The sequence below is a fragment of the Fundulus heteroclitus genome, chromosome 17, assembly GCF_011125445.2.
Source record: "Fundulus heteroclitus isolate FHET01 chromosome 17, MU-UCD_Fhet_4.1, whole genome shotgun sequence".
Taxonomy (NCBI): Eukaryota; Metazoa; Chordata; class Actinopteri; order Cyprinodontiformes; family Fundulidae; genus Fundulus; species Fundulus heteroclitus.
In genome coordinates this window covers 23,500,088-23,526,928 of record NC_046377.1, presented here as the reverse complement: position 1 = coordinate 23,526,928, position 26,841 = coordinate 23,500,088, and the positions used below count along the sequence as shown (strand labels likewise).

The following is a 26,841-nucleotide window of genomic DNA, read 5'->3' as shown; positions in this document are numbered from 1 at the left end:
CAGTAGATTGCACTATTTTTCAGGATAAAGATGCAGCAGCGATTTATGTAAACAATTGAGATCAAAAACAATGTAACACTGTAAGCAATGCATGGGAAATAGACAGTGTGCTATTCACGTATCCAGAAGCAGCAGCGATTTATGTAAACAGATAGGATGCTCATGGACTGCAAAATCTGAAGCTTTTCCCATAGTTGTCGAATGAGGAGATTTCCAACTTCTAGTACAGCTGCTCTTGCTAGCTCTGTCATCTCCTCCTGAAGGCTTTGCTCCAACATTTTCATAAAGGGAACCACTTTGGAGGCGGCTCAAGAGTGGAGATGGCAAAGAAAGGCGGCCTCCAAACAAGGCTGAACTCCTCTGATGTTGATAAAGAAAACGAGGACATCTAATTTTGGAATGAACAGAATTACTTTGAGTGCAATGTGGACCTTTGACACTGAGTAATCACAAGTTTTGCTTTAAATGGTAAATGGCTTGTACTTGTATAGCTTTTTATAAAGTCTGATGACCCCAAAGCGCTTTACACTACAGCCAGTCGTTGTGTTCAATTATTTGTGTTCGCACTGAAAAATGTCAGCAATAAATGACTTTGAGCTGAATGAACTGAAGCTCTGAGTTTGTTGACTCACTTCCATATACAATGTTTCTCCATCCCTAAGGTGAAAGGTGGTGGAGGCCAACAACAAAAACAAAAATGCAATTTAGAGACCAAACCTATTTTCATTTATTTTTCTTGGCAACACGCATAAGTGAACACAAGGCATCATAAAGTCATAAGCTTTTTTTTTATCATCATCAATGACTTTCTTTAAAGTATTTCATACCCGCTGCCCAAGAGCATGCACACAGTGATGCTAAACCTTCCGATGAGCTGAGCCAATCAGAGGTGGGGGACAGCGCAGTGTGATTTGCATGCAGCCTCTATAAGATCAGTCTCCCTCCCCCTACTGGCTCATTCGTCGCTGTTTGCAGGAACAAGTGATCAGGATGCCTGAACCCGCCAAGTCTGCGCCCAAGAAGGGCTCCAAGAAAGCCGTGACCAAGACGGCCGGCAAAGGAGGCAAGAAGAAGAGAAAGACCAGGAAGGAGAGCTACGCCATCTACGTGTACAAGGTGCTCAAGCAGGTGCACCCCGACACGGGCATCTCCTCCAAGGCCATGAGCATCATGAACTCCTTCGTCAACGACATCTTCGAGCGCATCGCGTCCGAGGCTTCCCGCCTGGCTCACTACAACAAGCGCTCCACCATCACCTCCAGGGAGATCCAGACCGCCGTGCGCCTCCTGCTGCCCGGTGAGCTGGCCAAGCACGCCGTGTCTGAGGGCACCAAGGCCGTCACCAAGTACACCAGCTCCAAGTAAACCACCTGGTTACTGGCTAAACAACAAAGGCCCTTTTAAGGGCCACACACATGCAACTTTGAGCCAGAAACCTTCTGATTAACCATTTCTTGGTTTTGTGACTTCATTCTACTTGAGGGATAATACTGAATTATGTGCAGTTAAAATGATTCACTTACTTCCTGTATGTTTTTGAAGTGGTTACAAGGATTTTCTGAGAAGGGGTCTCTACCACTGAGCTATATAATACACTGGAGTGCTGATTTTTGCCGACAAACTGAAGTCACTGGCCGCCATCTTGCTCCTCCCTACTCTCACAGAATCCCACAGGATTTGGTTGCAACAACAAGCAGTTTTCTGGCTGTGTGAAAAGGTTTTACAGGTAATTCTATAGTCAGTGGATGTACTAACACTATCAGCCACTAGGAAATTAGGTGCTGAAATATTTTACATGTTATTCATATTAAATATATATAATTATATGTATATATGTATACACATATGTAAATAGATGTTTATGTATATTGTTTATATATTTATAAATATATACATATATTTAAATGAATAAAATGCAAAATATTTCAGCACATGACTTTCTCAGTACTTGATATTTTTAGAAATTAACAAAAGTATATAGCATTTGACATTTTAAGTCTTAAGCCCCCCCTGAACATGAGAAAATCCTCGTTATTCGATGCTGTAGCGCACATATTCCCTGGTTACTGGAGGGAAATGGGGAGTACCAATATGGCGGCTGGTGGCTTCAAAGCGACTCGTTCAAACAGACGGTGATTAGCACTCCAGTGTATTATATATAGCTCAGTGGTCTCAACAGTAAGTAAAGTTTATCTATAAACTACTTTTCACCAATAAAACTATTCAAAGAGTTTCAATGAATAGATGACAAGTTAATGTTCTAAAGCACAGAGGATGGGCTTAATCAGTAATGTAAAAGTAAAGTGAGAACAGTGTAAGGGAGAGGGGCAAAAACTAAATATTGCAGTTAACAAAAATCAAGTGTCCCTTTTGTACTAAAAAGCTAACTGTTGTTGATGCTGTAAATAGTACAACAGGGTTCTGTCTTGAAACTGATCAATTTGGCTATTGAGACTGAAATGTGACCATGCTTATTTTTTATCAAGTTCAGATGCAGGCAAATTATATATTTATTCTTTGGACTGAAAAATAACATAACTACTGCTTGTTGTGGAATTCCTTAAATGTCCTTCCTGAGCAGTTTTCTCTGCAACTACAGAGAAACTTTTTGAATTGAAAAAGCTTCCTGGATAGGAAGTGAAACGTCTTCAACTACGAAGAACAAGTCCAGTTGCTTAGTTTTTTTTTTACTTTTTTTGGAACTCTGCACCTACGCTTATGAAGGATAATGACCAGCAGTGTTGTTGTGAGGCAGAATCTGACAGCATGTTGGTTTGTGCCTCTGGATTTTGTTCTGTAAAGAAGCTTCATCAGATTTGTCTGGGAATCAAAAGGCTATCTAAATAGTGGATTTGTCCCACCTGTAGAAAAGTAAATTCACAAAAGAAAAGTTAAGCCACCAGTGTTTATTAGATGCACAACAAATATAGAGCAGTTATTAAAGATCAAAAACACTATAAATATTTACACAGCACAATATCCTTTGCAAACAAAACGCAATACAAATCTTTTCTCACTGAGCTTTAAAACATATTAACGTATATAGTTTGTTACTTTAACAGTTCATATTTAAGTCTTCTCTCAAATGTTCTATATGCAATACTTACTGTATACTGTGAAGGAACAATCGGCTGAGATACATCTGTGAGCGCGCAGCACACTTTCACTGTTTTGTCAAGATGCAAAAAACATTTTCTTTGTCACTGTCAATAAATGTAATTGGCACAGTGCTTTGCAATCAAGTGTATTTCTGACAAATAACTCCTCTGACCCTTTCAATGTGTATTCTGAGTGATGCCAAGCTTTCAAGGTCAACAGGATCTATTTGCTTTTTCCCACAAATAAATGTTAGAATATATGTTAGCTTGGAAAGACTGAACAGATTCCTTGACATTATAGCCCATATCTGGCAAAACTAGGTATTTTGAAAGCAAGTGTGATGAACTTATCACTTGTGCGGCCTCCCCACCCATTATAATTAAATAAATAGATCCCTGTGGGCTAATATCAATCAAATATGTCATAGTGTGATGTGATTTGTATGTTGAGTAACACTGGGCACTGGCTAATAGGTTATTTGGCCTTTCAGTTAATATTTCAGAGCAGGTAATGATGCAAAGTGTTTGTTACTGAGGACGTTTGGAATATTTTTCCTAGAATAGCTCTTTCAGACCAGATAATTAGACTTGGGACTAATCACGGGAATATTCATTGAGAAAGCCTCTAAGTCACCCATCTGAGCCAGAGCTACATCTAGGAAGGCCTCCGGGATCACCACCAGAGCTTTTTTTATAGAATTAGGCTGCTGGAGGACATCAGGGTCTATTTTTCTCACTCTGCTGAGTTCTCCTACTGCTCTCCAATATTGCATTATTTTTTATTTATTTAAACTCTTAACTTTATGTTGTCTTTTTTTATCTCTTCACAGTAGAAAGATCTGGTTTGGCTTTCTGGCTTTCATGCTTCATGCATGCTCAGTATGAGGGATTGCTGCAAAGCCATCAACAATGCAGACGACTGTCCACTGTGGCTCTACGCTCTTTCAGGAGGAGTGAATGCTGCTTGGAGAGACTTGATGCAACCTGCTGGGTTTCCTTAGAGAGGAAACTTTCTGACACATTGAGAATGATAAATGAAAACATAACTTTTCTGGCTACCATGTAATCTCTCACCTCCATGTAATATCAGAAACATGATTTAAACTCTTCTAATTCCAAGCTGGAAACTGAAAAAAGTAAACTCATTTCCACAACTGACACAACTTTCAGGCCTTTTTAAGTGGACCTACTTTCACGCAAATATACATAATGCAACTCTTAAGAGACTAGCACTTACAATAGCCCGCCCGCCTGCCACGACTACCCATAACGTCTGTTATTTGAAATTATGAATACCTGCTTTGGCAACTGATAATTTAACAAAAACCATCCACTAACAATCTAGTGTAGTGTTTTGTGATTATTCCTTATTCCATAAAATATGTAAATGGTCAGAAATTACATTGTGAGATTAAAGATACTGCATCAACTTTAAGAAAAAAAAAAATAGAAATCACTCGTTAGATTCAGAGGCCTTTAGAAGCCTAGCCAGTTTGAGCTTTAACCCAAAATAGAGAGGGATGAAGGAGGAGGTTTAGTTCAAGTCTGACAACATGTTAACTAAAACATGGTTTGCCAACTCTATTACTGACATAAAAATATGCCATTTAATATATAGAGATATAGATAGAGATATGCAATCTCTATAGGATAGACTGCTCAAAAAGAGAAAGAGGAGTTGCAGTTTTTATTCAAAATAGGTTTCATGTAAATATTATTGTATCAACATCAGATTCTGAATCAGTTTTAATCGCCACATTTGGTCACACAAACGAGGCAATTGAATTTGTTGCTCTCAGTAAAGTAATTTTATGTAAAAAAAAAATGTAAAAAAATTGCATTTTTTATTTTACTACAATTTTTTTTATATACTTGTTTCTATAAATGAGAAACACTTGGATTGATTTGTCCAAATAAGTGTGGTACTGAAAGGGTTCTGTCACCAGTGAAGAAAGTATCTGTTTTCTATAAATAAAAAATTAATAAATAAACATGTAGCCCAGCTGTAGTTTGTGAATTAAAATGTATTATTCTAAAAGACACAAAACTGAAATTTACAGATGATTATTAAGTGGGTGCAGTGCATGATAATGTCTTTTTAGAACTTGTAGCTCATGATGTTGCAGCACACAGCTGAACCAAAAAAGTAATTACATTCTTTATTTAGGCAATAATTTTAAAATAGCGTTTTCTCTTTATAATGAAGCCTGGTTTTTATTTCATAAGTGGCTGAATTTCCCCTTATTTTGATCAAAATAATTTTAAGTTGTGAATTTGTTCCAATTCTAAGTATGGACACTAGAGGGCAGTAAGTAACTGACTTTCCCTCCACACCACCGTAGTTAGAACAGAATAAACGGAGATGGAGATTGTCTCTGTTTAAAACGTTTTAGCTGCTTGCTGGGCGCTTCTGTGACATTTTTATCTTCAGATTGTAATTTTTCCGTTTTACACCTTGCCAAGATTGGAGAAACGGCTTCTTAATGCTGAAAGACTCATTTTGTGAATTTCCGGTGAGTTGCATTTTTAAAGTAGCATTGTAAGCTAGCACGGAGCCACGTGTTGGTGCTCCTGTGATGTGTTGTACATTACCGAATATTAATATGTATATATTAAAAAAAAAACCAGAGGATTGGCTAATCTGGTCCAGGATCTAGATTGATTGTGGGAACCAGTGAGCTGTATTGACTGATAGCATATTATTATTTTTAAAATTAAATTAAACCCAGCCTGTCCTGCTGGCCATCGTCTGTCCTTCATCAAAGTAAGGAACACAACGCAGAATCGAGGCAGATGCCGTTTTAGTAATATTGGAGATGGTAAAAGTGATGATTTATTTATTTTTATATATTTATTGCAAAGGGGATGGTCTGCTGAACTTACAGGAACAGAGTTTGCTCCATATATAGTGCGGAAAGATAAACTCCGTTTGCAGCCCTAATCCAGTCCTTCCAAGAGTGATAGAGACTTTGAAAACTAACAATTATTTTAATAATCGATTGGTCAATTAATTTTTACGATTAATCCAAGTTAAACTTTTTTTTCTGCAATAGAACATCTGGACTGAGAGCAAACAAGCGCACAAAAAACTAGTTACTACTTAGGTGTTCTGTTAAAAGGATATTAGGTAATAAATAATTTTGCTTCAAATAAAGAAATTAATCTTGACTAGCTTGTTAGTCAATCATTTAATAGTCAATGTTGTCTATATGAACAGAGATTTAACACAACAGAAGAGAAGCAGTAAAACTGGGAGGAATAATGCAGTTTGAGTGAATCTCACCTTGTTCTAGAGCACCTAGGTAATAATTGTCCATAACAATGAAACAAAAACACAACTTGTGACAATAAAATAAACCAGCAACCATTTCATAAACTGTTTCAGCACAAACTGCATTTTATGTAAATACTACATGCTACATTTGTCCTACATATATTTTTCTTCCAAGGGCATTTATTCTATAAGTTTTCAAATTTTTCTTTGAAGAGTCAAACAGGGTGTTAGATATTTAATACTTTTTATTTCTTCTGAGGGTTTTACATTTGAGGGAGTCTCTTAGGGATGTTTGTCTAGTTTTTCTGTGTTTTTAATTTGGGTCTGCCTCTTATCTTTCTGAGTGTCTCACCAACATTTCATTATGGTTACACAACAACAATAAAGACTCTTAATACTTGAAAGGTTAGTTTAGAGCCCTGCTCCTCTCTCCCATACAGGATGTTGACTCACTTTGTTGATTAAGTTTTAATTTGCAGACAAATTATTCCCATCAGAATGAAATTGTATTCCTATTGATTGGGCTGGTTTATGATCTTTTATCCGATTAGCGTCCATCACTTGTTCCGATTAACTCATGAACAAAGTTTTCAAAGTAGAGCTTGTAAAAGACAGAAGCTGCAGCAGCCAAGATTACCTTCAACAATATTTAACTTATCGGCAAACTTTAATAACATTTTTCTAATTAAAAAGAATGTTAATCTTTTAAAAACAAGCTGTGTTTTTTTTTCAGATAAACTTTGACCGCCTGTCACTTCAGAGGTCTTGGATGAAAAATCTTACTCTTGTGCTTTCTAAATGAACAGATAATTAGAGCACAGTACATAACAAATTTGCAGGACTATTACAAAACAATCCTAACAAAATATCTTGTACTCAGTCTTGTTCGTCCTTTTTGCAAACGTAAATCTTGCATCTTTTTAAGCTCACAACCAAACCTCGCGATCCAACTTACAGTGAAAGGATTTCAGACTGGATGACATTACAGTTTATGTCTGTTTCCTATTTGATCATTACAGACTTTACAGACATTACAGGAGACCTAGAAGCCTCAACTACTGAGCAGTGCCGGATCGGCCGACTTCAAGGAGGAGGATGTCTGCGTCGAGGTCATCGGTGTTAGCCAGGAGGTGACGCCAGAGAAGAAGAAGCTTCCTGACGCTGTTGGGTTGGGAAAAGCTGCCAGAATGAGGCCTCTAGGCTTCCTTCTAAGGTTCGTTTCCAGGAGTTTGAGAAAGATAATCTGGAAATAATTGTGCCTTTGTTGCCAAAAGACCTGCAAAAAGAAGTCAGGGATGATAGAAACTGTGGCCTTTAAGAAAGAAAACAAGAGAAGAAGAAAAGTTGTCTCACTTTGTTGACAGTAGAGGGTTTAGTAGTCGCTCTAATATTCATCCAGAAACCAGAATTATTTTAATGCATCATAGGAAGTGGAGGTAAAAACTAAATCCTTAAGGAAATGTTAAGAGTACAGTGTTGTGTAGAGTTGTCATTCAGGAGTGTTTAGTTCAAATGAATGGGGTACCGCGCGCGAGCTATTTTTAGAAACACAACGTCACGATGACGTCACATCACGTGGTACGCAGTGGGGCAAACTCCGGAAACCCGCCGCTGTTTTGCTGTAAAAGAGACGTGCGTTACCCTTGGTTTTACTCGGTAAACGACTGCTTTTTCCAAATCTAAAACCATGGTTTTTAAACATTGTTGCTATGGAACGTGCAACAGCGACTCGAGGTACGCTGATCGGCCGCATATGAAGGATGTTTTCTTCAAGACTGCCAAGGAGAAATGTGTGCGCTGGGTACACCGGTGCGGTCGGCCTACACAACAGTTCAACCCGGAAAAAGTTACCAAATTCAAGTACATATGTAGCAAGCATTTTGTCGGAGGAAAGGGCACAACCGAAGAACATCCTGACCCAATTCCAGCGACATCAAGTCAAGGTAAGAGTATTTTGGTGGCCGACATGTTAATAAAGTAGCGCCTGCTACCATGATAGCATATAGGCTATCATGGTAGCAGGCGCTAACATGATAGCCTGCTACCAGGATAGCTTACTCAAAAACATTTCAAATGAGACAAACATTAAACATATACCCATTCCTGGACGGTGATTGCAAACAACAACAAAAAAAAAACGGCCGACGCTGCCATGATCGCCGCGCAGGAAAAAAAACCAAAGCTTACCGTTCATCAACTCGGCCAGTTTTCCAGTCTTTTTAAGCCCTCGAACCTCAAGCCATCGTTTGAGCTGAAGGTTGGTGTGTTCTTCGACAGTGCGACCAGTAAACCATGTGCCTGGGACATCGTCTTGGGAAAGTTTAACGGCTGTAAAGTCGGTCATATCGCTGTTTCTGTTGTGCGTGTAATAGCTGGGTTATCTGTGCGTTCTCTCCTGTATGCCCTACCTAAGCGGCAAAAGGGGCGTTGCTCTTGAGACGGTGACGTCACGTGCGCGGTACCCCATTAGAGCACAGTACATAACAAATTTGCAGGACTATTACAAAACAATCCTAACAAAATATCTTGTACTCAGTCTTGTTCGTCCTTTTTGCAAACGTAAATCTTGCATCTTTTTAAGCTCACAACCAAACCTCGCGATCCAACTTACAGTGAAAGGATTTCAGACTGGATGACATTACAGTTTATGTCTGTTCCCTATTTGATCATTACAGACTTTACAGACGTTACAGGAGACCTAGAAGCCTCAACTACTGAGCAGTGCCGGATTGGCCGACTTCAAGGAGGAGGATGTCTGCGTCGAGGTCATCGGTGTTAGCCAGGAGGTGACGCCAGAGGAGAAGCTTCCTGACGCTGTTGATGTCATACGTTGGGTTGGGAAAAGCTGCCAGCATGAGGCCTCTAGGCTTCCTTCTGAGGTTAGTTTCCAGGATGTTGAGAAAGATAATCTGGAAATAATTGTGCCTTTGTTGCCAAAAGACTTGCAAAAAGAAGCCAGGGATGATAGAAACTGTGGCCTTTAAGAAAGAAAACAAGAGAAGAAGAAAAGTTGTTTCACTTTGTTGACAGTAGAGGGTTTAGTAGTCGCTCTGATATTCATCCAGAAACCAGAATTATTTTAATGCAACATAGGAAGTGGAGGTAAAAACTAAATCCTTAAGGAAATGTTAAGAGTACAGTGTTGTGTAGAGTTGTCATTCAGGAGTGTTTAGTTCAAATGAATTGCTAATTGCTAAGAGGCAAACATAAGGCAGAGCTAGCTTTTCAATTATCGCATTATCGTTCACGTTCAAGTTTAGAAACTGTTAGCAGACCGGTTAGCGTTCACGTTGTTGGCTTTCAATAACTAAGTGTGATAATAAGGTTCACAACAAGATGTTTATTCGCCGTTTACGTCGCTGTCCTTCCTCTCCACCAGAACATTGATAGTTGTGCTATTTTCTTCTCACCTTTCTTCTTCTTATGATGTGGCTGGCTCCAATTGTCGGCTTCAGTCGATCAAAAACAGAGATTTATTCATTTATTTTTATTTATTGTAATCAGTTTGTTGCTGTGTGACTCCAACCTTTTAATCAGTGGTGTAACCGAGCTTTCTGGGTTTGTTACCGGCGTCGCATGAGGTGGACTCTGAGCTGGGCTTTTGGGGCGCTGCATGGCTCCGGCGGACTCTTATTTTTCCAACATTTATACTTTACAGCTTAATATGAGATCTTTTGCCTCAGCAACGACGGGGTTGAGGAGAACTCGTTAAAAACGTTTTTTAACCACAGCAAAATGGATGGAGGGGCACTTTAGAGAGAAAACTCAAAAGCTTTGAGTGTAAAATGAAGGAGAGCCTCAATAAATCCAGGGTTCTGATGCAGCCTGTCTAGGAATAGAAGAATACAAGTGAACTGTCCTTTTTTTTTTCTTCATAGTTTTTAAATAATAATTATATAATAATTCAGTTTGACCCACTTTGTTCACAGCGGTCCTTAATATTGATGTGTACATATGTTACTCAGAAAAACTCAACATTTAACTAATGAAACATTTGGTGGAATTGATTTATTCATTTATTTTTAATACATCTTTAAACAACCCAGAGCTTTTTGTTTGGAATCAGAACAGATAATTTGGTCGAGGAGACGGAGGCTGACTTTGAACCTGTAGATGTTCTATTTTCCTGATATACTGAGCAACACTTTTTCTGTCAACATGTAGAATTGGACCTGCTGCAGCAATAATAATCTAAAAGACATTTTCATGTTTTTAGCTACTTTGGGAATAAGTGCTGAATTTTCACTGATCCAAGCACCTGATATTTTTTTAAGTCATGATTCAAATCCAGCCAGAAGCTCTCGGAGGGTTTTACGTCTGTTTGTCATGATGCCTGAACAAAGCATCCGGGCTGATGAGGCTCCCCATAATCTCCTTCTTTAGGTCCTCCAGGATGGAGGAGAACAGGTGAAGCCAGATATTCCCCTGAATCATGGTCTGCCAGGCAGAAATGTGGGCAGAGCAGACAGCTGAGGCCGCTGAGGCAGTGAACATGATGAAAACAATCATCACCATCCCTAAACTCAAGTTTACCTGTTGAAAAGAATAGATCTTGCAAAAGGGACTTTGAGAAATGGGAATACCTTAAAGTCACTTTGCCACAAATTGATGCAGAAGTTTGACTTGTTGGTAATGGTGTTTATGAAGCTTTTGACCCATGGACCATAATAGTACAAAGCCCCATATGCTACTAATGTAGTTTTGTTTATATAAGCAATTAATGATACATGTTATCTCAAAATATTAGCAGAAAGCCCAGAAGGCCACTGGTCAGAATTGCTTCATAATGCAAACTGGTTGCAAGAAAGGCAGCAATTCTAACCTCTGGAAGCCAATGATAAAAAAAATATAATAATAATAGTGACCTGCATTACTAGGAATCAAGCTCAAAGTTGCTTGTGTGTGGCCCTTAAAAGGGCCTTTGTTGTTTAGCCAGTAACCAGGTGGTTTACTTGGAGCTGGTGTACTTGGTGACGGCCTTGGTGCCCTCAGACACGGCGTGCTTGGCCAGCTCACCGGGCAGCAGGAGGCGCACGGCGGTCTGGATCTCCCTGGAGGTGATGGTGGAGCGCTTGTTGTAGTGAGCCAGGCGGGAAGCCTCGGACGCGATGCGCTCGAAGATGTCGTTGACGAAGGAGTTCATGATGCTCATGGCCTTGGAGGAGATGCCCGTGTCGGGGTGCACCTGCTTGAGCACCTTGTACACGTAGATGGCGTAGCTCTCCTTCCTGGTCTTTCTCTTCTTCTTGCCTCCTTTGCCGGCCGTCTTGGTCACGGCTTTCTTGGAGCCCTTCTTGGGCGCAGACTTGGCGGGTTCAGGCATCCTGATCACTTGTTCCTGCAAACAGCGACGAATGATCCAGCAGGGGGAGGGAGACTGATCTTATAGAGGCTGCATGCAAATCACACTGCGCTGTCCCCCACCTCTGATTGGCTCTGGAAATACTGTCGAGAGAGAGCGAGAGCGTAAGGAAGCCTTTTTAGTTTACATTATAATCGTCTTTTGCATTTATATTTGCTGCTACTGTGCACAAGAAATTTTATTTATACCGTCATACTAAGATTTCCTGTCACACTGGTTTAAGTTGTAGGTCAAGAGTTCTGATGAAAATCAACAAGAGGAATCCTTTCTCCCGTTTTAGTTTCCCTTCAATGGCTTCATGTCAAATCAAGAATAGAGTTTTAAATTCTCCTTCTAACGTATAAAGCCCTTAATAATCAAGCTCCATCATATATCAGAGCTCTGATTACCCCGTATGTTCCTAACTGCTCTCAAATCTGCATTGTTTGTTGTTATTTCAGCTTTTAACTTTTTGTTCTCTGTCATTTTTCTCTTCATAGAAGGTACACCTGGTCTGGTGTTCTGTTAGCTGTGACATCATCAGGGGAGGCAGATCATCCTCTATTACCATTGACTCCTGGGTCAATGTGAGCTTCTGTGCTTTCTGTGTCTCTGCTCTGTCTTCTCTAACATAGAAAGTACTCCTGGGTCAATGTGAGCTTCTGAGCTTTCTGTGTCTCTGCTCTGTCTTCTCTAAGCCCCAGTGGGTGGAGGCAGATGAGCGTTCACACTGAGCCTGGTTCTGGTTCTGCTGGAGGTTCTCCTCCCTGTTAAAGGGGAGTTTTCCTCTCCACTGTCGGAAACTTTTTCACCAATCTGTATAATCTGATTGACTTTGAGTTTGGAAAGTGCCTTGAGATGACATGTATCATGAATTGGTGCTACATAAATAAAACTGAATTGAATTAAAAGTCTGATTGTAGTGGCATTACAATTTTTGTTTGTATAGCACATTTCAGCAACAAAAGTCCAAGTGCTTCTCATGATGAAAACAAACTTTACAGTTGAAAATGCGCATCAAGTATGTTTGGCCGTAAAATGAATTACAACCAATGTTGCATGCGCAATCGCACACCGAATCTGGATTCATTCATTCAAATACAATTCAAGCAGAACTGTACAGAAAATAATAATAAAGCAAGTTATTTTGTACCATTTTGCAATTGTGGTAAGATGGTGTTCCAGGAGCGCAGCACTGATTGACGGATGGGGCAGACACCTTCAATAAGAATGGCGGATCTACACTGAGTAGTTCTACCTCACTGTCATACTGTGCTGTCATGGAACAGACTGACTGAGGCTGCACATTACCACAGGGTTGTGGAAAATCTCACTGCAGAAAATTTAATGAAAGATGTACGTCTCAGTTCTTCCTTAGCAGAAACCCTACTCTGAAACAAAGCATACTATACAGCTGTTAGAAAAGATTTATCATGTTTGTAATCCAGTTGCATCTAAACTAAGTAATCTCAAAGAAATTATCACACTAATTTGATTTTTAGTAAGCAATTTATCTCAGTGTGATGTTGCTCACAGAGGTCAAGTACACACTCAAGGAGTTTGTGTTTACTCAGACATGAAAATCTGTGCGTGTGGGAATTGATACAAGATTAGTTATATATGATCAACATTGATTTAATTTTAGTGGTAAGAATAAGTTGCCATACAAAACGAGGCTGGAAGTCTAACCTTTGCCAGGTTAAGTTATAATATACTGCTTAACAGCAGTGGAATAATATAACTAGGCTTGCAATAAGGATGTTATTACATATGCAAATAAAATCATTTACTAAGCATTGACTGTATTACTTAAAATATTTATATTGGGGGGGAAAAAAAACATACAGGAATTATGAAACCCTACCCTGAAATAAAGCATACTATACAGCTGTTAGAAAATCCAAAATTTATCTTTTTTATGTAATCAGGTTAAGTTGTATCTAAACTAAGTAATCTCAAATTTAATTCAAGGCTGGGCCTAATCAAACTAATTTGATTTTTAGTAAGCAATTTCTCAGTGTGATGTTGCTCATAGGTCAACTCAGACACTGAAAATTTGTGTGCATTTTGGTGGGAATTGATATACATGGTTAGTTACATATGATCAACATTGACTTAATTTTAGTGGTAAGAGTAAATTGCCATACAAACGAGGCTGGAAGTTTAAACGTTGCCAGGTTAAATTATAATATACTGTTTAACAACAGTGTAATAATATAGCTGGACTTGTAATGAAGATGCAACTGTTATGCATATGCAAATGAAATTGGTTATTAAGCAGACTATTACTTGAAATATTTATATTAGAAAAATAAATACAGGAATTATGTCTTAAAGAAATGTGTGTGGCTCTTAAAAGAGCCGTTGGGTTGTTGGTTGAAGTTCTGCTTTAGCCTCCGAAGCCGTAGAGAGTGCGGCCCTGCCTCTTGAGAGCGTACACCACATCCATGGCGGTGACCGTCTTCCTCTTGGCGTGCTCGGTGTAGGTGACGGCGTCACGGATCACGTTCTCCAGGAAGACCTTGAGCACACCGCGGGTCTCCTCGTAGATGAGACCCGAGATGCGCTTGACTCCACCGCGGCGAGCCAGGCGGCGGATAGCGGGCTTGGTGATTCCCTGGATGTTATCGCGGAGGACTTTACGGTGCCGCTTGGCGCCTCCTTTGCCGAGTCCTTTGCCTCCTTTACCGCGACCACTCATTGTTCTGCTGCTGTGTTTCACATCAACTGATGGCGGCTGGAACTTAGCGGCTGCCTTTATACGCGTCTGCCGGACGTAAGTGAAGACATGTTCACTACCGGCTTCCCACTTCCGCTTCAAGTCACCAACAACGAGGCCACACACTTCCGCTTATTGGACACAGTTTTTGACATTAAATACATTAATAAACTAACATGGCAGGATTTTAACATGTCAGACAAAAAGGATCGGCATAGTTTGTTCCCCGTTTTTGTGCAATACTTCCTGAGAAGCTAACGTGTACAAATAGTCCTTAGCATCTGATACAGTTTTAATAAAAAAGAAAAAAGATCGCAGTCAATTTACTGAACTACGTCAAATAGTGTTCAATTTAATGATTGCACCCACACACAGAAGTCTGATGTATTTTATATTTTCCTTTGAATTGAATTGATATCTTTATTTGAACATGCAGGAGAAAGTATATACAAATAACACAAAAAACAACAATAAAACAATGTTTAAAAACATTGGAGAGAAAACAATAAACAAGGTACCCTTCTTTCCTGAGTTAACATACCTCTATTACATGTGCAAAAAGGAGTAGGAAGAAGTAAAACTTATGTACTCCTACCCCTTTAATTCTTTTATTTCTTCAATTTACAATATTTATAATTGTTGCTATATATATATATATATATATATATATATATATATATATATATATATATATATATATATATATATATATATATATATATATATATATATATATATATATATATATATATATATATACACACACACACACACACACACACACACACACTTGAGTTTGTCATGTGGACAAATTAATATCTCTGGTGTTTCCTGTCCCGTTCAGCCAGTTGTGATTCATTGTCTTGGCGCGTTAGTGTAGCCGCTACATTGTAGCCCTTTGTATGTATAATGAAACATTAAATATAATGCAAGTGGGCTCTCACAGTATATAACACTGATGACCAAGTTCATCTAAAGAGTAATTACCGTTATGTTTAATCATTTGACCCGCATATTCTTTCATTTTTAATTTTAGCACACTGCTCACTCAGTTATATCTAATATGAATTATGCTCTTTAGACAGATGTGGGTGGCTCTTAAAAGAGCCGTTGGGTTTGTGGTCTCCAGGCAGGTTTACTTGGCCTTGGCGGGTTTCTCGGTCTTCTTGGGCAGCAGCACAGCCTGGATGTTGGGCAGAACGCCTCCCTGAGCGATGGTGACTCCTCCGAGCAGCTTGTTGAGCTCCTCGTCGTTGCGCACAGCCAGCTGCAGGTGACGGGGGATGATCCTGGTCTTCTTGTTGTCGCGGGCAGCGTTACCAGCCAGCTCCAGGATCTCAGCCGTCAGGTACTCCAGCACGGCGGCCAGGTACACCGGGGCTCCGGCACCCACGCGTTCAGCGTAGTTGCCTTTCCTCAGCAGCCTGTGGACACGGCCCACGGGGAACTGCAGACCTGCTCTGGATGAGCGAGTCTTGGCCTTGGCTCTGGCTTTGCCTCCGGTCTTTCCGCGTCCAGACATGTTTAACAACTTCGAGCTTCTAAGAAGAGAAGAATGCCGGAGATCCGCGGGACAAAGATACTTATAGCTATCATCTGTTCACTGATTGGTCAAAATTCAGCAGAAGGAACATCGTCCAATCAGAATCGTGTAGTCAAGTTTTCTCACTTGAGTAATCACTTCCGTTAACCAGAGAATGGGTCCTACAAAATAAAATACCAAAGCGCAAACGCTTTTAGATATTTTAAATATTATAAATATTTTTTACTCACATATGGGATCCTTATAACAAAAAGTACAATAATAAAATACACGACAGCAAAAATTCAAGTTCTAAAGCAATACAGACTGAATTTGATAACATGGCTCATTCACATAAATATGCAATATTTAAGTTAAGCAGAGGGAATACAGCAGCTGACTTACACAACGATGTAAAAAAAACATGCAAAATGCCTTATTGTGTGTGTATATATATATATATATATATATATATATATATATATATATATAATGTATGTGTGTGTGAGCCTACTCATAGTGTAATTTATTTTTAGTCTTCTTACTTAAATATTAGTATTATTTGTATAAGTATGCATTTACTTTATTTAAGAGAGCCCACTCAGATAGAACCTGAATTTTATTGTATACACCAGTACCATGACATTAAATTAATTCTATTCTAATTTATTCTGTTCTATTGTATTTGTGTAACTTACATCATTTTGATATTCAGTGTAATCATAATTAGTAAAATTATACTATTTAATATATATTTAATATGACTGAGGCGAAGAAGTTATAAGGTGCGGGGTTTGGCGTGATAAGTTTGCAATTTAATGCAAATGTTTCTATACTTTTTGCGTCTGTTGACTTAATTTGGAAGCTTTGCCTTTAAACTTGATTGTTGTTGATAACTCACTCATGCCTGAGGTTGCAAGTCTGAGTACAGATAATCTGCTACACTGTGCTGAATCCTTATCTGGAGCTTTACATCCTAATATATTTATATCAATATTAATAGCAGCAGCAAGACCAGGAATAGCCAGTCATACTTCTATGGGCCGACATCCTGTTGATGGTAAGTTAGTTTGCTGACAACCTGTGATCTCTAGTATGTAACCTCCCTAAAGTGAAAGCTGCTGTGATGTTAAGTTCAAATACAGCATGAGGTTTTGTGTTGCTAGCATTTGTTTTCTATATTATTCCCTTTTTCTAGCTGAAGTGTCGAGGCTGTTTGCACCCTACACTAGGCAGGCCGGTGGTGCTGTGGGTTGGTCAAGACAACCAAGGCGTGCCAACAACCAGCAAACCAGTTCTGCCGCACCTACCCACATTTACATACACGCACACATTTTGTTAACCTGACTCAAGCCAGCTGTATGTCGCTCCGCCTAGCTCCACTCCCATCCATCTGGGACATCTCCATAGGAATTGCCTTTATTGAAGGCTGGGCCTTATCAAAAATCCTTGCATATGATTGGATAAGCCACTTGTCTGTCATCTTTATTGACGTGCTATTTCAACCACTCACACCGCAGCTAACCCGTGACGCTGATGATAGCGACGCAGGGAAAGACAAGATAGCGAAGAGGGGGAAGACAGGCGGCAAAGCACCGCGGGTCGGAGTCGATCCCGGGCCGACCGCGTTGAGGACTAAAGGCCTCCTAACATGGTTCGTGCTAACCGCTAACCGCTCCGGGGCGTCAGATGCGGCGCGCCCCGGAAAACAAAACTTGCCAAATGCGGTCGGGAGAAGGGCGAAAACATGGTTTCCACCAACAAAAGCCTTCAGAGGCGTTCTCTGATGTTCTTTTAATGAAACAATATTAGGTAGATTGGACAACACGGAAGAAATAGCAGCATCAATGCTAACGCTAGCTTCCTCGATGCGAGCCGCCATTGCTATCAAAACAGTCTCACGTCACGGTCGCTTCTCCACTACGTCACATCTATGAAACTCCAGCCCTGCGTCCTGATTGGCCAGACCATAAAATTGGTTGGAGAAATCACTTTCTATGGGCGATGTCCCAGATGTATGTGAGTGAAGCTAGGCGGAGCGACATGCGTCTGGCATGAGTCAGGTTAACATTTTGTGCCCTTGCTTGCAAAGACTGTGCAGTTGTGCCCACAAGGGCTGAGAAGGAGCGCCTACAAAGGGCAGGATTGGGGGAGAGGCGCCTGTGCTTTCAATGTATGTCATTTGATTATGTGATTGGATTTTATACTCGTTTTTTCAGTTTGCAAATGTGCATGTTTATGTAAAGGTGTTTTTTTTTTTGGGTGGGGGGGGGGTTGTTTTTGTACGTGTGAATATTTTTTATCTATATTTCTACTGCAGTTATTCACAGAAAGTATTGACCAGACATTGGTATTTTCTCAAGAGATCCACACATTTAAAGAAATCATATTTTTAATCCATTAAAACATTATGTGTAATTTAATGAAATGACACAGGAAACAAATATTCAAAAAAGTTCATTGTTGTGAAAATGTTTGTTTTTTAGGTGATCTACACAGCCCACAGCAGTTTACGGAATTTGTATATATAAATTATTCAAAGTTGAGAGATGCAGGGGGGTTTGAGTTTATGTGGATTTGCGGCGACACCAGGAGTCGACAGATGTCACTTCTCCCTTGTCCAGATGAGGGCTACACTGCTCAATACCTGAAGGATCCTGTTCTCATCATCCACCATACCACATTATACGTTCGCCCCCTTCAGTGTAATGTCAGCACAGAACAGGTAACGCTTGATTTCTCAATGGATGCAATTGTTAAAGAAATCCTGTGGACCAGTGGTGTTGCTGTTTACGTCTTCAGATTTATAGACGGAGTCACATAAATGTATTAATTTTGTTTGAAATTGTAGGAAATAAATGGTAGACCTTCTGACACTGGACCCTTAACACCATGTGTTCTGTGTGGAGAGGAATTTCCATTTTCCCACATAAGGGAACACAATAGGACCTGAAAGTAGTCCTAATGGGGATGTTTGTAAATCAGCTAAAAAGCTTTGTTTTCTCAGCAGTTAATGATGATCTATTCAGGCCATATGTTGTTTTGCAAGTGACTGTATGCCCGACGTTATCAGTGAAAAGTTAGATTATTTGTTTTATAACAGTGGTTCTATTTTTATTATGTGTGGGGAAATATTGCAATTAGGGCTGGGCAACGATTAAAATATTTAATCGCGATTAATCGCCCTGATTAATCGCGATTAATCACGATTAATCGCATTGTATTTACAAACTCCAAGAATGAATTCAAAAGTAGTGTAAAGAGCACTTTTATTTTAATGTTCTGCTGCCATATGAACAAAAGTGTTGTAACATTTGTAGCACTTATTTTATACTGGATATTTTCAACCCATCTATTGAATTTAGTGCACTAGTTGATCTTTTCTTCATAAGAGAACAAGCACTGCAGCCAAAATATGGCCTTTTTTGACCTGCTGTATATTAGCCAGTCCCTAAGCTTGATGTATCATGAAACTGTTGACCTTTTGGGTTTTGTGGTTTTTATTTTATTATTACAATTTAATAATAATAATAATAATAATAATAATAATAATAATAATAATAATAATAATGTTATGTTCAGTGTTTTTTCGCTAATCCACCTCTTATATATTTCAATCCTTATGTAATTTTGTCTGTGTTGTGTGCACCTGCCTGTTGCTTTAATCCTATTAATTTCCCCGTCGTGGGATAAAAAAAGGATTAGCTAATGTTATCTTATCTTAAATAACACTTTTTAATATATGTACTGGGTTCTTTCAAGGTCTTAATTACATGTTATGTGTGGGCTCCAGTAACATCCATCCATCCATCCATCCATCCATCCATCCATCCATCCATCCATCCACTGATCTACCTGGATGTTCCCTGGAGGACTGAAACGCCTCAGTCAGAGACGTCAGTCTGTGGGTCTGTCGGGGCAATGAGAGAAGTTTCGTCTCCTCTCTCCGTTTCTGGGGCTCGACGTTTTCATGTTTTTTCACGTGCTTAGAGAAATTTGTTGTGTTTCCACTGAAATGAACCGGCTTTTTACAAAACATACAGCTTGATTTCATTTACGGTATTAAAATAAAGCCGAACGGTGCTACTTCCTCTGTTCATGTTTTTTCGCTGCTGCGGTCTCTCTCAGCTGTTTGTTTGTTAAGTTTGTGTGAGAGCTGAGTGGGCGGGCCAGGCTGAGCCTGCGTGCTGATTGGCTGGCGCCGCTGAGCCATGTACGAGAGGGGAGGGGGAGCGAGAGGGCTGCCGTGACAGCGCGCTGCAGTCAGCGTGCCTGCTGACTGACACTGACTGAAAGCTGACATGCGTTAATGCGCGATAAAATAAATATCGCCGTTAATAGTCTAATGAATTAACGCGAAATTAACGCGTTAACTTGCCCAGCCCTAATTGCAATATTCCATTGACTGAACACCCTTCTCCACAAGCAACACAACAATGAAGAGAGCATTATTTCCTATCATAAAATGATAATATGGCTTACCTGCCCATGCACTCATTCAGGTGCGTGACCAGAGTGTGAAGGAAAAGGCTGTGATTCTTTTTGTAGCTTCTTAAAATGTACCTTTCTTTTGCTGATGGCTCCAGGATGGGCTACTCTGCCGTTAAGAGAAATTAGAAAGGTGGAATTAAACCAATTTACTTTACATATTTAATATTTGATACATTAGTTATAGGGTGACAGGACCCAAATGCCTCAGCATCAACCTCACATGACCCAGGACTAGATGTGGATGAGGGTAGAGTTTCTGTACTTTTAAAGAATAGTGAAGTTTTATGTTCTTTATTTGTTTTGGAAGTTGAAATATTTAATGTGAAAATGCAAAAACTATTTTGTTCTTGAAATACATGTTACCACTGTAGCATTCAGAATACCTTTTTCAATGTCATTTTTTTTGTGTGTGTGTAAATAATATGTACATAGTTTGAAAATGTAAACCTCAGCAATTTGGATAAACAATTGTAAAATCTTTTGTTGAGTTGCTTTTTTAATTTCCACTTAAAACGTAAGGGTTAGTAGCAACATTGGCAGCATCTGAGTACAAAGTGACTAAATATAGAGATTTTGAAGGACCTTTATTTTGAAATTTCACATCAGATGTGGATGAAATTTGTTGAGCATCATCTGGAGATGTTACCGTCAGGCTAAAGTGACAGTATCCCATGAAATTGGACCGTTTAGTAGCAACATCGACAGCAACTTAAGTCAAATTTACTTAACGTAGATATTTTGGAGGGCTTTAATTTAGAAATTCAACATCATGTAGATGGATTTTAATTAGTAAGATCTTGAGAGCTGTCGTCTGTAAGTGAAGGTATTCACTTGGAAAAACAAATGGTTTTTGTATCCCTGTGCAAATTTTCAGTTATCCAGGTCATCGCAACTGCAAGCATGTTTAAGCTTTCCCTCCTGCTATTATTTTAGTAGTTATTCAGGCTAAACAGGGACTCTGAGCAAAATATTTACATATATTTCATAAATTCTCAGCACTTAAGACAAAAATGGCCGTTGCTAAAGCTTGCTAAATACCGGCACAGATCTGTGTGTGTTGTAAATACAGTTATGGTGCAGCGCATACAGCTGGATCTCATTTTCCGGGTTGAGTAGATCTTCTGCATCTAGGCTGCAGAATGTTCTAAAGAACAGATCCAAAACTCCTCCAAAGACATCTCTCTACAATCTCTCTATCCTGGACAAACAGAAAAAATACAAAAACAAGAAATAAAGTAATTAATGACTTGGATGTATACATATTAAATGTATAACGTAAATATCCACGCATGATGAGCAAAATGGACATAGAAGAATAAAGTTTAGGACAAAGTTTTTATACACTATTTAATGTCCACAAAATTAATCAATTACTGTATAGAACCCTTACTACCAATAATTGCACTCTTCCCCGCAATGAACGACGTTACTAAAGTAATGTAACAGAACTACAACTGAAAAAATAAGATAACCCAAAGCAGAAGTTTTAAAAAGGCCAATAATGAAAACAAGATTAAAAGTGGAACTTGGTACAGTTTTACAAAAGGAAATCACCTCTGGTTGTGTGTGCTCATAGCCTCGTGAGACCATCCTGATCTCGTGAGCTTTCAAGGTTTCACTCGCAGATCAGTCTGGCTACTTTCCGTTAAAGAAAATTTGGAGCCGTTCACCAAACGAACGTCCAATCAGCGTTGGCTTTGAGGCGGGTTGAGGTGTGACGCAACGAGAAGCGCGACAGTTCAGTCTAAAGAACATGGCGGCTTCAGCTGATGAAACTAGCGTTAGCGTGGCTATCGAGCAAGTTTTATCGGAATTACAGAGTATTTCTTCACTGAAAGAAGAGCAAAACACTGCTCTGGAGGCTTTTCTCAGAGGAAAAGATGTTTTTGCTCTTCTCCTGACTGGTTTCTCCAAGAGCTTGTGGTTGTGTTTTCGTCGTCGCTGTTAGTACGTCATATGCTTCGTTGATCTGATTGGTTTATTTGGCCCGTCTATCACCAACATAGGCCAATCAGCTAACCAGTATTTTCGCCCCTTCCCAAAATTACTTCAACGGAAGGTTTCCAGATGGATATGCGGAGCAAATCCATCTGGTGGAGTCAGGTTAGTGTGCTTCTTCCTGTGAGATGAGAAGTCCTGTTTGGGCCTCTGGTGGACACCATGAAGTGGGCGAACACCTGATGGCACTCCATATACACCGACTGCTTCAAGAAAGCAGTTGCAGACAGTTGACGCACGGTTATTGGTGGTGGCTTTCAAGTACACAATAAGACGGCTGAACCTGTCAATGCCTCCACGAACCACAAATCGCCATTTGCAATATAAAAAAAGTTCCAAAGTGTATTGTAATTTCAAGAATAACGCAAAGTTGTCAGGATTTGGGTTTTGTTTCAGCTGTTTGTTAATTTTGATGTATTAGTTAACTCTCCGGTCTTTAAAATCAGTTTTGGTTTTGGGCTCTTTCTTGTTTGGTTTCTATTATAGCTTGTGTGTGTTGTGTTTAGTCTTAGGTTTAGGTTCTGTATTAGTTTTGGTTTATGGAATAGGTTAGATTTTATTGTAGTTTGATTTTATTTATGTTTCCAGTTCAGTTCTGTCTCTTCCCAGCAATCTGCCAGCTCACTCAATCTGTTTATCTGTCACTCCCCAAACACCAGTTACCAGCCTATCAGATCTGCTCACCTGTCAACCTCCAGTCACTAGCCAATCAGTTCAGTTCAGTTTCCACCTGTCACTTGTAATTAGTTTTCACCCCATTTCACCTGTGTACTCCACTATATAGTTCTGCCTCGGTCTTCAGTTCTCTGCCAGATCATTAACGAGCCACGGTGAGTTTTGTTTCCAGCGTTCCTTTATTGATTGACCTGTTGATGCTAACCTGAGAGCCTTTTTGATTCTGAGCCAGCCTGTTCCCTGATCTGTTTTTCCTGCCCTGTCTGACTGATTTACCGGTTTACCGACCTGAGTCTGTCCCATGGTTATCCGAGCTTGCTTTTGCCCTGTCTGTACCTCTGCCTATTTTGGACTGCCTTTTGTGTACCGGATTTTGGACTGCCATTCTGACCATTGAGCCTTGCCTGTCCCTGTTTTATTATTAAATACCGTTTTTTGCCTTCACCTCACTTGTTTGGTTTGAATACTGGGTTTGCCTGATTCACGTTCGTAACAAAAGTACTTCATTGTAACCTTCAAGAAATACTATTAATGGAAAAGGAAATTAATGTGAAATCTGATCTCACAGTGACAAAGTGGCAGCATGAGTGATGATATTAAATAAATTTAATGTGGATTGCAATAACTAGTTTTAATTCCATTGTGTAAACCAGTGACCCTGCCTTCAAAGAAAAACTGATGGTAAAATGTACATGAAACCAATATTGCATTATTTTAAATTGTTTTATGATGTGTTATTTACAACAGCTCATTATGATCTTATAAGTTTATGGTTGCCATGGATATGCCACAAACTGTTAGGAGCTGGAACAGAATATCTTCTGCGTCTTGCTGTGTGGAGTTGGACGGTGCGCATAGAAACTCTCTGCTGATCAACACGCCTCATTGATTCTTGCACTCGACTTCCTTGAAAAACAGGTAAATAGTGATTATAGATTATATATTTGTTAGTTTGTGGAGACATTGTCCATAGTACACAAATGGAAATGCTGGGTTAAGCAATGGGCCACATCAAATATCACAATATGTTTGATAGAACAACTCATTAAAAGAGACAATATTGTGAAGATGATTATTGGAGCTTTAAAAAAATATTGTACTGTACTTGTGATAAATAATCATTTGTAATGTAGTCATGATGACCAAGCAGCTGTAATTTCAGTCACTGACAAACACATCATTATTACATAATGCCTACAGTGTTCATTAATTGAATTGAATTGATATCTTTATTTCAAACATGCAGGAGAAAGTATATACAAATAACACAAAAAAAACAATAAAGCAATGTTTAAAAACATTGGCGAGAAAACAATAAACAAGGTACCCTTCTTTCCTGAGTTAATATACCTTTATTACATGTGCGAAAAGGAGTAGGAAGAAGTAAAACTTATGTACTCCTACCCCTTTAATTCTTTTATTTCTTCAATTTACAATATTTATAATCATGTTGCTCTATATATATATATATATATATATATATATATATATATATATATATATATATATATATATATATACCCTCATACATATATACAAATATATACCTTCTGAAAATAATTTCTTTGTACATTTTTTTGAAAAGGAATATGTTTGGGCATTGCTTTAGGTTCTCATTTAGTTTGTTCCACAATTTAACTCCGCAAATTGATAAACATAATCTTTTCCTTGTTGTTCTACATCTATTAGTCTTACAATGTCCCCTTCCCCTTGAATCGTACCCTCCCTCCCTTTCAGAGAACATCTTTCGTATATTCCCAGGCAATAGGCTATGTCTTACTTTGAACATGAATACTACAGTTTGGTATTCAATTAAATCATAATATTTTAGTAATTTGTCATAACCCACACACACTAGTCTTCTTACTTTGGATTTGGATTTCCTTAGAGAAATAAATAGCATCGAAGAAATAAATAGGGCAAAAAAATACAAACAGACAAAAATATAACATGTAATTAATAAATAAAGTAGCTAATTAAAAGAGATACATGCATTTATGTCTCACTGTACATTTCTACCTACGTTTATTTATTGTATTTCTGGTGGCAATTAATTGTATGCATATCTATTTATTGAGCATTTATTTATTTCTGTATTTATTTTTAAGTATGGTAGAGCTGGTCCTCCATGTTTGGCTTATTCATTTCTAATAATTATGTGGTGAAATAATGAGAAGCCAAGTCTATATAAATATATATCTAAATAAATAATGAGGAATCATGTCTTAATTGTAGATGTGTTGGCTCTGAAAAGAGCCTTTGGTGCACTGAGTGCTGGTCTTGTAGCTTTACTTCTTGGCCTTCTTAGCTGCGGGCTTCTTTGCTGCAGGTTTCTTGGCTGCAGGCTTCTTAGCAGCAGCCTTTGGCTTCTTGGCGGCAGCGGCCTTCTTAGGGCTCTTCTTCACCACCTTCTTAGGGGACTTCTTGGCCGCAGCCTTCTTCGGGGTGCTGGCCTTCTTGGCGGCTGTCTTCTTAGCCGCAGCCTTCTTGGGGGTGCTGGCCTTCTTGGCGGCAGTGGCGGCGGGCTTCTTGGCCTTAGCGGGAGCCTTCTTCTTCACCACCTTCTTGGCTGGTTTGGCCGCTTTGGTGTCCTTTGCCAGCTTGAAGGAGCCCGACGCCCCGGTGCCTTTGGTCTGGCTCAGGGTTCCTGCCGTCGCCAGCTTGGTGACGGCGGTGTTGATGCGCTTGTTGGCCTTGGTCACATCCACGCCTTTGCCGGCCAGCACCTTCTTCAGCGCCGCCAGAGACATGCCCTTACGCTCCTTGGACTCGGCTACGGCGGCCACGATCAGCTTGGAGAGGCTGGGTCCATCCTTCTTGGCCTTGGAGGCCGCCTTCTTCTTCGGGGCTTTGGCCGGGGCTTTCGCCGGTGCCGCTGCTGGAGCTTCTTCTGCCATGTTTCTCCGCTAAAGTTCCTGTGAACGTGTGCGGCTCAGAGCAGGAGGCGGGACTTATAACACACATGAGAACCGTGAAGAAACAACTCAGCCCGCCGCTCCGCTGACGCCACAAATCTGTCCGCACTTGTGTTTTCTCCGTCTCCTTTTACACTCTAAATCCTCTCCAAATTAAGGAGTTATTGCATAAAAGTTGCGTTAGCAGGAAGAAAAGCCTCCTCTCTACACACCAACGTCCCGTTTGCTCTCCAGGACTTTGTCTTTTGGTTCCAGGAGCCTCCACACCTGTCAGACAGGCTGCCATTTGGTGCTGCGAGCGGCGGGTTTTCTTCACATTTCCTCTCCTAAAATATCTAAAATCAGTTCGCACAGAGTATAAATGCGACGTTTCTGTTAGCAGAGGCATATCTGAGTACAGCAAAGATGAAAACCTTCCAGTGGTTTTTTGTATTTTATATTTAATAAGCAGGTTTCCTCCGCCAGTAAACACAAGGACGCTGTCTGTGAATAAGCCGCTATGGGCTCATTTCTCTGGAGCGCGACTCTGACTTCTACTAATATTTCCAGTAGAAACTTCTCAAATATTTGACTCCAAAATCCTTGTTTTCTGAACCAAATGAGCTGCAGTTCAGGGGAGCACAACCTATCACTGTTCCCACCAGAACCAGCGGGAGATGAGGAAAGTTCTGCACATATTCTTCAACTCTTCAGCTTGGATGCTGCTGCATTATAACTGGATCTTTGCTTTCATATTTTCTGCTTTTTCAGTGCAGCATCGCAGTCTGGCCATACTAAATGTTTATTTAATAAATTATCTGCGTTATAT

General features: G+C 39.6%; 5 protein-coding genes across 5 annotated transcripts in view; 2 read left to right on the top strand and 3 right to left on the bottom strand.

The window, feature by feature from the left end:
* The first annotated feature begins 966 nt into the window (after positions 1-966).
* On the top strand, positions 967-1,480 carry LOC105936717 (histone H2B 1/2). The gene has a single exon (XM_012877675.3). It carries the CDS (start codon positions 991-993, stop codon positions 1,363-1,365), a length of 375 nt encoding a protein of 124 aa, XP_012733129.2. The 5' UTR covers positions 967-990; the 3' UTR covers positions 1,366-1,480.
* Positions 1,481-9,210: 7,730 nt separating this feature from the next.
* Positions 9,211-26,841, top strand: part of LOC105930455 (CCR4-NOT transcription complex subunit 2) — a 45,455-nt gene continuing 27,824 nt past the window's right edge. The window contains exon 1 of the mRNA XM_036148831.1: positions 9,211-9,251. Coding sequence (XP_036004724.1) covers positions 9,226-9,251 — 26 coding nt within the window. The 5' untranslated portion in view covers positions 9,211-9,225. The remainder of the gene's footprint in view (positions 9,252-26,841) is intronic.
* On the bottom strand, positions 11,269-11,737 carry LOC105924942 (histone H2B 1/2). The gene has a single exon (XM_012860710.3). The coding sequence runs from the start codon at positions 11,693-11,695 to the stop codon at positions 11,321-11,323; it is 375 nt and encodes a 124-aa protein (XP_012716164.2). The 5' UTR covers positions 11,696-11,737; the 3' UTR covers positions 11,269-11,320.
* LOC118566548 (histone H2A-like) lies at positions 15,211-16,091 on the bottom strand. Its single transcript, XM_036148833.1, has one exon. The coding sequence runs from the start codon at positions 15,952-15,954 to the stop codon at positions 15,568-15,570; it is 387 nt and encodes a 128-aa protein (XP_036004726.1). The 5' UTR covers positions 15,955-16,091; the 3' UTR covers positions 15,211-15,567.
* Positions 25,301-26,038, bottom strand: LOC105936709 (histone H1). Its single transcript, XM_012877668.3, has one exon. It carries the CDS (start codon positions 26,013-26,015, stop codon positions 25,407-25,409), a length of 609 nt encoding a protein of 202 aa, XP_012733122.2. The 5' UTR covers positions 26,016-26,038; the 3' UTR covers positions 25,301-25,406.